Here is a 14,567-nt window from a genome sequence, read left to right as displayed (position 1 = left end):
ATACAGGATAGTTCTTTGATTTATTTCATTATTTAACAATTTCAATATATCAGGTATAATAAACATATCAATTTACTTTTTTTCGATAATTGTTTATTATTAGCACTAGGCATTTTTCGTACAATTCAATGCTAGTATGGGACATGTAGCTTGCAGATTCCTAGATTTCTGGTATCGAAGAACACTGTTTGACTTTATTTGATGAGATTTTTTGGAATCTTGTTTGAATTAGCTTAATACCGAGCTTAAAATACAGTATGATATTAATATAGGTATTTACCTAAATTTTCTTTTTAGAAAAAGCTTCGAGTTTAAAGCAAATATTAAGTTTTTTGTATTACTGTTAGTATTCATTTTATGTAGTTTAGGTAAAATAATAAACAAAATAAAATATCGTTTTTAACAAAAAACTTTGTTTAAGTAAGTTAGAAACTATACAGGGTGATTCAGAGCTTAACAAATAAAAATTGGATGTACAGGGGACTCAAAAAGGGCAGTTCGAAAATGATTTAAAAATACAATTCTGCACGGGCACTGGAAACTGGTCCACTGTAAAACCTGACCACGCACAATGTGACCGGCATGGCGGCAGTATGATAAAAACGAACAAAAATTTTTGCATTTCGAATTTCGCAAGGAAAGAAATAAATAAAATTTTATAGCACCTATTTTATATCAGCCAACTCAACTATTTTTGTCATTATTGTTATTATTAATTAATAAAATTAATTTGTGGTTTTTAATAATAAAATAATTTGACATACCTAATGTTACAACAACTTTTCAAAATTGTATCCACCGACGTGTAAATACATTTGGGTCCGTCTTACTCAGTTTCTACGAACTAACACAAATGTTGTCTTGCTTCACCATAATACAAAATGTTGTCTTGCTTCTCCATAAATTAAAATGATATCCATCAACTCCGCGTTGCTATACATGCAAGACATTTTTGACACTAATTACATTCTCTGATGTTTACATGTTCTCTGTGATCTTTCAAAGCGAAAAATTAAAGGAAGTTGGATTTCCGGGATGAATCTACAGGTTATTATATTATCGACTGCAACAATGGAAGAAGAATCGTTTTTCCTCATGCACGGTGGTGAGAATGAAGGGGACAACTTAGGGTTTTTTTATCTTGAACGAAATATTTCGTAGCATTTTTGGTAAAATAAGTTTTTCTGAAAGAAACGCATTTCTATAACACTAAAAATAAAAAATGCCATAAATTGCTCTCAAATTTTACAGATGCGTTGTTCTAATTAAAATAAGTTAAAACAAAGTTAATAAGTAATTGTTGTTATAATCTAAATAGATATTATTCATTTTTTTTCCATTAGCTATTAAATAAATAATTTTCTTTTCATCACTAAAATTTGAAAACAATCCATAACACTTTTACTTTTCCGAAACTTATTATTGAAGTACACATAAGTATTTATTGTCAACTTTATGCAAGGAAAATATTCATTTCATGCGTTTTTTAGATTTAAGACTGAAAAACATACCTACATCTCTGCCTATGTGCATGAAGGAAAAAATCGTCAAAATACCCATATGTGGCAAGTTTTTTTGAGCCTTATCCAGTTTTATTAAAAAAATGACTTTTTATCAATGTATTTTTATCAACTTGTAACTTTTTACTAAACCTCTCCACAGGAAATTTTTGCATATCGATCAGCTTAATTTGCCACTAGATTTCAGAAACACCCTGTATATTTAGGATTTTCTTTTAGTTAGTTCACATGACAACAATGGTTTCTCAAAATTTGATAAGGTACCTAATAGTTACATTTAGTAGAATATAGTAGTAATTCCTTTGTCGCAGATATGAGGTTATGACTTTTTGAAATATGTCAAAACAACAAAGACGTTTATGAAAAAGTGAACTGTTGGACTTCTGGTATTTTCTCAGATTTTGAAGTAAATTGCATAATAATGATTGCACTTTTTTTGTTTTACAGTAGAACAATCACAAACATATTTAAATAATAATAATAATGAGTAGGTTAACATAAATATGTACTTACATAATTAAAACTGAGCAGGGTAGCAATACCTGCCAAAATAATTTCTGTAAAGGTAAATGACATAAAAAATTATGCTAAAATTGTACAACTACAATATAGTACAAATAAATATAACAAAAAATAACAGAACTTTGAAGGTATTAGAAGTGTCCGTCATCATATTGTAAGTATAGTAGTTTGTTCTTATAGAAAGTAGTTGTTACTTTTGTTCAAAACTATTTGTTATATAACTTTGTTATACCTAACCTTAAACGATTTTTTCCTGTTTCAATTTATTGTTATAATTCTGTTAAAGTAATTATTCATATTGTTAATGAATTACATGCATCGATATCAGAATCAGCATTTATTAATTAATTCAAAATACAGTCCACTCAATCGATAGTATCCACATATTTTAATTTTTTAAATTAATTGTATAGGTATTTCTGCCACAGAAATTTTAAATAGTAATCTAACTAATCTATGTATATGTTAATATTTTTATTTCAGCCCCATTTAGATTAGGAAATAAAATTCACTTAAAACTATGTACTACCGTAAAGCAAAGAAAGTGTAATCATTATTATGCAACAAAATTTGTGGGGTAGAAGTCGATTAATTAAATCTGTAGGCTGTATCAATAGGCATTCTTGAAATAGTTCAAACAGTTTTTGTACCTGAAGGCATGTATTTAGGAAACGATACATTTTAAGTTAAGTTCACATACACATTTTTGCTTTTTTACCTGAAGAATATAAGTTGAAGTTCAAAAGTAGCACAAGATGTATGATGTCCTCTGAGGTTTAATTTTTGCTTATTTATACATAAAATTATAATTTAAGGGCGATTTTAGGAAGTTTTATTTCGATCTGAGAAGTTGCCGTTTACTCAACCTTGAACCTATTTAAGGAATGGCACGTTGAAAATAATCCAGGTATATTTGAACTCCGAGAAATGTAAGATTATTTCATTAAACCAAGCAGAACATGTTGACATTTAATTACGAATTTAATAACAGGGTTCTCTTCAAATCCGAAGTCCCCGGGCTTAAATTTGACTGAAATGTAAGCCTACTTATTCAAATTTTAAATAAATATTTGAAAACATATTACACATTCCCTTAAAAAAATATTCTTAATAAAAATGTATACCGTTGCAGTAATTTCATATATTATATTTTAACTTTTTAGGAAATCGGGACTGTTTTCTCTGTATATTTTGTTTCTTTACCTAAGAAACCATCAGAAATAAAAAGATGGTTAAGTCAAGGGCAAATTGCATAATTGAAAGCGACTTCAGGAGATTATCTACAAATGCAAAATATTTTGTTGTTATTTTATAATTTTTTGGGTATAGTTGCAAAACTACACGAAAGTACAAATAGCAATTAAGTTATCTTTAAGATGAATAATAATGTGCTGAGGGCATTATTACCCTGTAACACCCATGGTACCTTCAACGTCTAATATTCTATTATTCTGTTATTTTATTCAAAAATTTACTGCACATACTGTTACTTGTAAGTTCTATTATCAAAATGATTTATTTCAATGATAATGTATAATTCCACCGTCTGTGATACAGTTTGTTGAAAAAAAAGGTACAAGAAGCGTTAGAACATCAAAGAATAAGACGATAATTTCCTGTGAAAGGCGTTTTCCGTTCTTCAAATACGAGCAACTAAAAATAATTTCTTTTCTTTGAATTTCAGATAATAATTTTTGCAAAATTAATGCATCACATTGAAATTTGATATAAATAAGTTGTTGAGAATGTTAAAAATATTTGTTTTCCGCCAATTTTATATAAGTGGCTAAGTACGATCTCTTTCAGTGTCATTTTAATAAGTAACTTACTTTAGGATAGGTTCTCTGTATACTATCATGTAAATTTCATCATCCTATTTTGCTCAAAAAAATACTCCCTTTAAAATTAATCGAAAATATCGTCACATTTTCAAGTACAGACCGATACAAATAAGTTTGCATTTATGACTCAAGAAAGAAAGAACGCACTTTGCTAGAAGAAATAAGTCACAGGCACGACCATTTGTGATTAGAGCGTCTCCTTTGCCGGTCCAGTGAGCATTTGTGAGCGGAGGTATCTCAGACGCAAACTAATTATTGTTGAAGTAGGGAGAAATTTTATTGGCACAGCTTCTAATCATTTTGGGTTTTATATTAAATAAACACAAAATTATTAACGTTTTGTTAACACTTATTCCACAATTTGGAACAATAAAAAAGCATCGTTTAGGGATAGAAATACGATACTGTATATTTGCCACTTTAACCCCGTATTTATCTTGTTGCCGCTATTTAAACACCTGTTGCTGTTAATAAGCAAGCAGATTTGAAATAAATATTTGATTAACACATTTTGTCTAAATTCCCATTAAACAGCTGAATGCTGCAGTCACCAGATAGTGTACGGTTCACTTCTCAAATTCACTGTTAATATTTAAGTGTCTCTTACCTCGGAGTGCTGCAAATGTATAGCTTGAAATCTGTCGTCGCTACTATAAGTAGTCAAGCCAACTGTAAGCAAATGGTAATCCTTCCTTCGTATCCAGGAAACCTGAAATCATGTAGGAATTATTAGCTGTTTAATTTTTTGTGAAATAAGATGATAGTGAAACTAAAATTAGCGATTATTAATGATAGTGATATTAAAGTCTTCTTTCAGAATTATTGTGCCAACTTCATACAGATTAGTTAAAACAATTGCAAAATAAAAAATACAATTTAAGAAATTCAATGACACATATTATATTCCAATAGATTTATCCCAGCTGACATAACTGAACATTATCAGACTAATCTTAAGAGACGTTTTCATGATTTACGAATTGAAACAATGTCTCAGCATTCAACGAACATTCAACTTGCACGGAATCATAAGAACGTTCCTCATGGCAATATTTTGAAGATAGGTTAGTCTACCAGCTGTAAAATGTCGGGGCAGTCGAGCTTATTAATTCTGTTTATCTCAAACATTATTTAAGAGTACTTAGAGCGACTTGCCAACTGCGTGGTCATAACATTCCCATTTGTTTTGTTGTTAGACTGGTTTCATAACTAGAAACTGTCACTTATTTTCTAATGAGGTAGCTTTGAAGACGCTCTATTATTCTTTGATAAGATCCAAACTTGAGTACTGCTCGCTTGTCTGGTATCCACTGTATGTAAATCATAAGCACACAATTGAAAGTGTACAGCGAAAGTTTCTCAAGTTTTTATGTTTGAAAATTGACAATTAATTAATTATTATTTGTTTTGTTGTTAGACTGGATTGTGACACAAAAGTATAACCACGGCAACATTTACTTCTTAAGAATATTGAGGTGATTAATTATATACAGTGCTTTACAGGAAAATATAAGGGCATGCATATAGCAGTTGCGTGAAAATTTTCCATTAGAAATGTACTGATCCCAGGCATCGTTTTACAAACGGGATCTGTCTATATGAAAGTTATTTGCACTTCTAGTAACGTACTCATGAAATTCATGATTAAACCTGATGAACTGACTGAAATAATTTGGCATCAATCCTTTGATTATCTTGAAGATGAAGATCATTGCAGAGAAAGTCAACTTTTTGGTTAGTGATTGCCACCGTAGCATCTCCTGCATATGGAGTATAGGAGTATATCTTCATTTCAGAATTAATCTCATACCACGATTCTGAAGTTTTTGAAGAGAAGCCTTACTATTGTTATCTAATAGAAAGAGTATTGTAGAACAATATTCAAAATGTGGCTGAATGATACTATTATAGACCGTCAATCTTGTTTTCATTGATATCTGATAAGAAAAACAACTTTTTAGAAATCTTTTTCTGTGTTGTGAAAAAGTGTTCCTTGAAAGTTAAAGTACTTGAATTGTTTCAAAATGTCTATTTTCTTTTCTCCACACTTAATGTAAGATTATCTTTATCCATATTTTTTACCCTATTATGTTTAGAAATTATCATAGCCTTTGTCTTTTGTACATTGAGTTTCAACTTATTCCTCATCAAGTAGTTTTCAAGTTTAATTAATTCATCTTTCATTTTTTGAACAGCCGTCTCCAAACAATCATCACTACTTGCCAACAAATATCATCTGCGTAAAGATTCACAAAGTCCGAATTTACAGAACAATTTATGTCATTCATGTATGAGTATAAATAGTATCGGTCCAATGACACTACCTGGTGGTACACCTAGATTTATCTGCCTTGCGGTAGAGACTTGCTTACTTATTGTCACAATCTGTTTTCTATCACTTAAGTAGCTTTCCAACCAATTCACAGCCATGGATTTAATACCACACAATTTTAATTTCTGCAAAAGAATGCCTCTGTCAATTGTTTCAAATGCCCGCTTCAGATCAATGAACACTGCCACAATATACTTACTTTCCTTTATCGATCAACTGCTTCCAACTAGTAACAGTAAGTTCTAAGGCTGTTTCACAAGAGTGTTTACTACGAAAACCCGACTGATTTCTCAGTAGAACATTGTTATTATTGATATGTTCAACGATTTGGTTATATGCTGCCCTCTCAATAACCTTTTCAATATCAAATAATGTGTTGACTGGTCTGAAGTCCATTGGATCATTTGAATTTTTTATTTTCGATATGGGTATTATAGTGGATGTTTTCAGCTCATTTGGAACAATTCCTGTTGAAAAAGATGTATTAATAAGATTCAGTAGGCGGCAACCACAGGTATCAATGGCATTTCTTTAAATTTTACCATTTGTATCATCATGTACAGTATCTTTATTTTTAAATGTAGATATTATATTTCTAAGTTCATTTAGGCTTATATCACTAAAGTTTTCGAGGTTAGTTCTTATTTCTGGGAGATGAATGGCGGACCATTCTTCATGACCAATTATATTGTTTATTATATCCCTTACACCCGGTATAAAATACTCATTTGAAACAGATAGCAATGCCATTGTCAAATACAAGATTTTTATTTCGAATCAACTGTTTTATTGTCTTCCATATTTGTTTGGAATCTCCATAATAGGAATCAATCGCATTTTCATAATACAATTATCATTTCAAATTGAGAACCTCATTTCTATGTGCTTTATAAATATTCCAAAGATTCTGTTTTTCCTCCAATTTACCACTATACTGCCTAAAGTTTTTGTAAGCACTATCACAGTTTATTGCTTTTATATAAATTTTTTTGTCATAATTTATGTGACACGTACCGAGAAAGTAAGTGAGTAGGTAGTTCATCCATGTGCAGTCTAATACTTGATCGGAGTGGTACGTTCAGTTAGTGGACGTTTATGAAGCAATAAAGTTGGGGTGTTTTTAAATCACTAGTAATTATGTCCCCATATAGTTCCTTGGGAATGTTGGGTGCTCGAATCGCAAATGCCACCTCTTTTTCAATTTTCTTCTTATACATCTTATATCATCACTTTGGATGTGACCTCTGATGTGTCTAAAATGACTGTCGCGTTTCCTTTGCCCCCCGGGAGTATGATCAAGAGCATTTATTAAAATACCATGATGCTCAGAGAACTATACAGACCGCCATTATAAATTGTTCAACTAAATATTCTGCCATGGTTATTAAACATCCCCAAATGCAAACACGGTCTTATGTTTGCAGTTCTCTGCAACTCGCTTCCACCGACATTATAAATATGAAATACACGTAAAACTGCTCAAGGATGCATGCAAATCAGACGGGGTACATTTTAATTTCATTCATGGTATTCAAAGAATTTCCGAATAAAACGAAATAAATGTAAGAGAATATATAGGCTATGTAAATGAGCTTCCCCGCATGTGAAAAGGCTGCTGGAATATGTTTACAAGTAAGTGAAATAAAGGAGACCGATGACAAACCGGGATGTTTCCCTTAGAATTTCCGTATAACATATACAAATAGGGACAGGTATCCTTGAAAACAGCATCTAATTTTCCGGCAGTTCTTAGGTTTTGATATAAGAGAATGTGCTACATCGTTGGCCGGTACAAGGAATTGTAAAGAACTTCGACATAAGGTAAAGAATATGTTATTGTTATATTCCGAACCCAATTAAACCTGCGACATATAAAATATAGGAAGTAAAATGTTTTCCTTAAGGAGAAATGTATCAAAAATTTTCTATATGTTTTGCCTAAAGAATATTGTAAATATGGGTGTAAATAATCTAAAAACTTATTTGAATTTTCAAAAAAGAAGCAATAATAATTTGTTTAACATTTATTTGTATCACTTGAAAAATAATTACAAAATGTTAATATAATAATACAGTGAAAAGGAAATTTATATTACCCAAATTTGAAAAGAATATATGTATATTCTTTGGTTAGTTTATATTACCCATATTAAAAAAAAAGAAATATAACTACACAGGCTGTTACCAATTCGCTTCTCACTACAGGGATCTCGGAAACCGTAAGAGATACGAAGTAGCACTAAAAATGGAGGCAAAATCAGGGGACGAAATCAAAGCTAACATGATTAATTTTCGAAATATTTGAAAAAAAAACGAAATTTTGGAAATCCGTTTTTGTTTCATTTCGACCTTGTGTGAGGTTATATTGAAAAAATAACTCATGGCAACTTTTTGCCCTCTGTCGAATGGCATAATCAATTTTTATATGTAACGTTTCGTCTATCCAGGACCATCATCAACTTCATTTTTTTAAATACGACCCTGGAAATTTTATTACATTTTTTCGTGACCCCCAATACTACGATACTGTCTCAGCCCGAACCACATTCAGATGATTTGTCTCGAAAAATTCATCTTCAATGTATTCTTTCCAAAATTTATCTAAATTTTTTATTTAGGTTTTTGTTTGTTGAATTATCGTACGCTCTTAAGTGCCGTTAAACCTTGTGAGATCCGCGTACTTAGTAAGTACCAGCTGGAAGTAAACTATTACCATCACACGTTACAATAAAACATTATTCGAGTTTTATCTCCATCATCTGGTCATATATAACTCGATAAATTGTTGCATCAAAATTAAAACATTACTACAATTTCAATTTCATAATGACAAATTAATTCTTAAAAATGCATATGAACAACCAAAATTCCAAATAAATATTATTATACTTAAAAAATTACAGTAAATGTTCAAAAACGTTTCCGTTTTGCCAAATGTTGAAAATGATCGGAATTTATTATACCTACCTGTAGCCGCAACTATAAAAGAGCAATGAAAATACCCATTCGTAAAACTTCACCCGTTTTAAAAATTATTAATAGATCCTTAATTGATCTACCTTCACCTTCTAATATTTCAACTCTATGAAATTTTGGATCTCTTTTAGGACTTTGTATAGGAATTCAAATTGTAACTGGATTCTTTTTAGCAATACACTATTGTCGTAATATTGAACTAGCATTTAGAAGAGTAGCTCATATTTGTCGAGTTGTAAATTATGAATGATTAATTCGAACACTCCATGCTAATGGAGCCTCCTTTTTCTTTATTTGTCTTTACATTCACATTGGACGAGGAATATGTTATAGATCTTACAATTTAATTGAAACCTGAATAATTGGAGTAACTATTTTTTTATTGTTATAGGAACAGCATTCTTAGGATATGTTTTACCTTGAGGACAAATATCTTTTTGAGGAGCAGCCGTTAATACCAATTTATTATCAGCCATTCCATATCTAGGAACAACAATTGTTCGACGAATATGAGGGGGATTTGCAATTGATAATGCTACTTTAACACGATTCTTCACTTTACATTTCTTATTACCTTTCATTATTACTGCCTTAGTAATTATTCACTTATTATTTCTTCATCAAACTGGATCAAATAATCCTTTAGGAACTAATAGAAATTTAGATAAAATTCCATTTCATCCCTATTTTTCTTATAAAGATATTGTAGGTATATTAATTATATCTATAGCCCTTTTAATTTTAACTTTAAGTAATCCTTATCTCTTAAGAGATCCAGAAAATTTTATTCCCGCTAATCCTTTAATTACTCCTGTACATATTCAACCCGAATGATATTTTCTATTTGCTTACGCTATTTTACGCTCAATTCCCAATAAATTAGGAGGAGTATTAGCTTTAGTTATATCAATTGCTATTTTATACACTCTTCCATTAACTAACAAAAAAAATATTAAGAAATCAATTTTACCCAATAAATAAAATTTTATTTTGATCATTATTTACTACTATTATTTTATTAACTTGAATTGGTGCACGTCCTGTTGAAGATCCTTATACTCTTGTAGGGCAAATTCTTACTATTCTATATTTCCTTTATTTTTTAATTAATTCATTAACAGCTAAAGTTCAAGATAAAATTATATTTAAATAGTTAATGAGCTTGTATAAGCTTGTATTTTGAAAATATAAGAAAGAAATTCTCTATTAACTTATACTAAATTTTATTAACTAAAGTAAAATGATAAAAATAAAAATGTTTAACCTAAAAAATAATAATAAATAATTTAATGAAATGGGTTAATAACATGAATATCCTGAAATCTAAAAAAATTAGATAAATTTGGAACGAATACATGAAGATGAATTTTTCGAGACAAAACCGGGGTCGTATTTAAAAAAGTGAGGTTGGTGATGGTCCTGGACCGACGAAACGTTACATATATAAAATTGACTATGCCATTCGATAGAGGACAAAAAGTTGCCTTGAGAAAGTGTTCCTCTGTTTTCAATATCACCTCAAACAAGGCTGAAATTAAACAAAAACGGATTACCAAAATTTCGTTTTTTTTCAAATATTTCGAAAACTAATCATGTTAGCCTTGATTTTTTAGAGGTTGGTCCCCTGATTATGCAACTTTGTCTCCATTGAAACTACTTCGTATCCCTTACCGTTTCCGAGATCCCTGTAGTCAGAAGCGAATTTGTAACAGCCTGTATATTTTTGAGTTTTGAAAACGTTGAATAAATTTTTGAGTTCTTTTCTTGCAGTTCTTATGTTTTATATACTTTTTCTAAGGATTACAGCTTTAATAGGAATAGGAGTATCTGTAATATGTTTGATAGAACTTAATGTGTTAACAGCAACTTTTTCGGACAAGAAAAGAAACTGATTTTTCTGGAAAACTGTTAAAGATGAGTATGGACAACCGTACATCAGTCGAAAGGACATTCAATTTTACATTCAGCCATGACAGTTAATATGGATCATCCCATTTGGAAAAAAGAAGTTTTTCAACTCGTGTATTTCCGAGTCTGAATAGCGTTCACATAATTTATGCCAAAACGAACTGTAAAAACTGTAGATTTCTAACTCTTACGGTTTAGATTAGACGCTATCTAGCCCCATTTAGAGAACTGAAAGTTTTAAACACTATGTACGTTTAATACCTAACCCTACCTAATATTAATCAAGAAATTCAAAAATGCAATAATATACATGGTGTTTCATTTAAAATAACAAAGTTGTAGCGACCACGCGAAATAGAACACCCTGTATTCTACTACATGATTCTAGACAGCTTTTATTAAAACCATTTTTTTTATAAATTTTACAGTTGCAGAGTTACAGAAGAATCCCATTTAGGTGGAACACCCTGTAGGTATCTACAAAGAAAAAATAACTGAAATTAATAATAATAACAAGGGTGTTGCGGCTCAAATCTGAACACCCCATTGAAAAATAGAAGCCAGGTGTGTTACCCCGAATAGCAACATAATTGTTTTTCTATGCGCTGAATTAAAATCATAAGGAAATTTTCTAGAAAATTATTCCTTAGCTTTGGTGCAAATATTAATAGTATAGTTTTTATTAGAGGGAATAGTTTACTTAAAAGCTTAAAAATATGTATTTTATATATTTTTTATGCGTATTATAAAATATTTGTAACGTAAATTACCATAAAAATAACCACTTCTCTTAGTTACTGAAGCTGCCCCTAATTGAACAATTAACATCAAATGCCCTGGGAACAATTTTCCCGTTTTTTAGATCTCCATTTCGTAAAAACTAACCTTTCGCTCAACAACTTTGTAATCTCTCATTTGTTACGAATTTCAGCGGACCGTCAGCGTTTAATTAAATTAACGTCTGTCTCTATTCACTTACCATTCCATCTCCTATATTGTTGATGACACATGGTACCAGAGCAGTTGACCCCGTTTGTGACGTCACGATTGTGTTGTTTTCAGTCGCAAAGTGAACTGGAGGGCTCTCCAAGGGTGGAAACGAGGCACCGAGCTCATTTAGCTCGCCTCCACCGTCTCCCAGGTCCAGGTCAGGTTCTGAAATCAATCAAGAACAAAGGAATAGAATCCCCATTTTTTATTGCCGTGGAATACTTTTTGCACTCCGTGGTTTAAAAATACAGTTTTAGTTCCAAGTTTCAGTAGTATCACTCTTAATTTTTTAATCCCTTTTTTTTATTTCTCTAATAAAAACAAATTAACAATGAAGTTCAAATGATCGCCAAGGTAGTTTGAGAGATACTAGAGTATCTGGATTTGATGTTTCAAATAACAAATCGGTTAGAAAGTAATTTTAGTTTAATTAATAATTAATTTTAGTTATCTTAAAACACGGAGTACAAAGATTTGTTTTTTCTACAGGGTGTTACAAATTAGTAGGTCAAGCAGTTATCTACATATTCTTTGGACTAAAGTAATGGGACTTTTCTTATGCCACTTTTCATTTTGGAGCCCCATTTTCCAAATACAGGATGTCTAAATTAAAATTAAAAAATGATTTTTATTGATAAGTCCGGTGATTGTAGAAATATTTATTTGAAATTTAGTACATATTTTGACCTTAAGTCGGTACACTTTTTGTGTAATTTTTAAAAATCAACGCGCGAACGAAGGGGAGGGTGGTTTCAGTACCCATGTACCCCTATTATTTTTTTGAGTAAGCCTATGCTTTCTGAACATTTTTTAGATAAAGCGGCGTTTTATTCTATTTTTTTCACTTTTGTAAGATTTTTATTTGGGGCCTCGTTTACAAGACATTGTAACTTATTTGGATATGCGACATCAATTTAGTCGAGTTTTTTATACAGGGTAGGAAAGTACCGATGGTCTATCTAAAGTTACGTGAGAGCGATAAAGTGAGTCATAGATATCCATGCGATAGAGAAGGATGGCTATAATGAAGGCGTCTCTTAGTCACCGCCCGTTTCGCCCTTCCACAAATAAGATCCACTTCTTATTTGTGGAAGGGCGAAATGGGCGTTGACTATTAGACGCCTTCATTATAGCCATCCTTGTCTATCACATGGATTTCTATGGCTTACTTTATCGCTCTCATGTAACTTCCGATAGACCATCGGTACTTTCCTACACTGTATATACAATGTTAGATTTAGCTCAAATTAAATATCGCTGATCGATGATGATCATTTTCATTTTATTCAGTAAATTAATATAAATAAGACGATTCAAATATTTCATATAGCTCCAAAAAATAAAGTCTACTTCGACTAAGTCGATGTCGCGTATCGAAAAAAGTTACAATATCTCGTAAACGAGGTAAAAAATAAAAATCTTACAAGAGTGAAAAAAATAGAATAAAACGCCGCTTTATTTAAAAAAAAATATTCCCAACGCATAGGCGTACTCAAAGAAAATAGATATCCATGGGTACTGCAACCCCCCTCCCCTCCGTTCGCGCGTTGACATTTTAAACCAAAATTACACAAAAAATGTGCCAGCCTAAGATCAAAATTTGTGCTAAATTTCAAATAAATATCTCTACACCACTGGAGTTATCAATAAAAATTATTTTTTAAATTTTAAATTTGAAACCCAGTATTTTAAAAAGGCCCAATATTTTACTTCAAAGAATATGTGGTTAAAGAGTTGATTTAATAATTTGTAACACCCTGTATAATGGATGTTTTTTTTTTCTATATAACATGTAACCCAAAAGAATGAGAACTTTTTGTTCGAAAACTTAAAAATTATGCCAAAAAAAGCATTTTAATTTCTATAAATCAGAGCCAGCGTAAAGAAGTTCAAAGTCACAAAAGCTATCGTTCGGAGTATCGACAGCTATTTCCGTGGAATTTTCCATGCGATCGCGTAATTTTCCCGCTGTGTGTTAAGAAATATATATATTTTTTCATTTTAAACATGTCGAAATCTTAAAAAATTTTATTTTCGATTTTTTTTGTCGAAAGCAAAAGGAGATAGCTTTAAACTAAAATATTATCAGCGCGTTTTTGGGAGGAATTCAAATAGGTATATTAATAGCGATGATATTACTGCGAATAAATATGCTGAAATGAACAATGAATTAATGGACATAAGAAAGTTATTAACTGCACATCTTTATATATTGTGTACAGGGATTTATGCAAACATTTGTTAATAGAACCGTTTGTCAATAAAGTCAGCAATTAAAAAAAATTATTTTTATATTGTGATGTCAGTAAATACAAAATATATTCTATTTGCAAACATATTTCTGCTAATCGAGTTAACGCGCCTCGAGTTTGTAAACACACTGTATATTAGTATTATATTAAACATGTCATTAAATATTTGCACTGTGTAAAGTCAAATATCAAATAAAATAAGAATAATTGTACTGTTAGTAATATA

General features: G+C 30.7%; 1 protein-coding gene across 1 annotated transcript in view; it reads right to left on the bottom strand.

The window, feature by feature from the left end:
* LOC108914145 (zwei Ig domain protein zig-8-like) overlaps nt 1–14,567 on the bottom strand; it is a gene marked incomplete at its 3' end in the record, with an annotated part of 103,770 nt that overhangs the window by 60,717 nt on the left and 28,486 nt on the right. The window contains exons 2-3 of the mRNA XM_018719871.1: nt 12,079–12,254; nt 4,491–4,592 (exon numbers count right to left, since the gene is read on the bottom strand). Of these exons, the coding sequence (XP_018575387.1) occupies nt 4,491–4,592; nt 12,079–12,254 (278 nt within the window). The remainder of the gene's footprint in view (nt 1–4,490; nt 4,593–12,078; nt 12,255–14,567) is intronic.

Source organism: Anoplophora glabripennis, unplaced genomic scaffold (assembly GCF_000390285.2).
Source record: "Anoplophora glabripennis isolate ALB-LARVAE unplaced genomic scaffold, Agla_2.0 scaffold881, whole genome shotgun sequence".
Taxonomy (NCBI): domain Eukaryota; kingdom Metazoa; phylum Arthropoda; class Insecta; order Coleoptera; family Cerambycidae; genus Anoplophora; species Anoplophora glabripennis.
The sequence above is the reverse complement of the archived record's forward strand: the minus strand, read 5'-3'. Positions and strand labels throughout refer to the sequence as shown.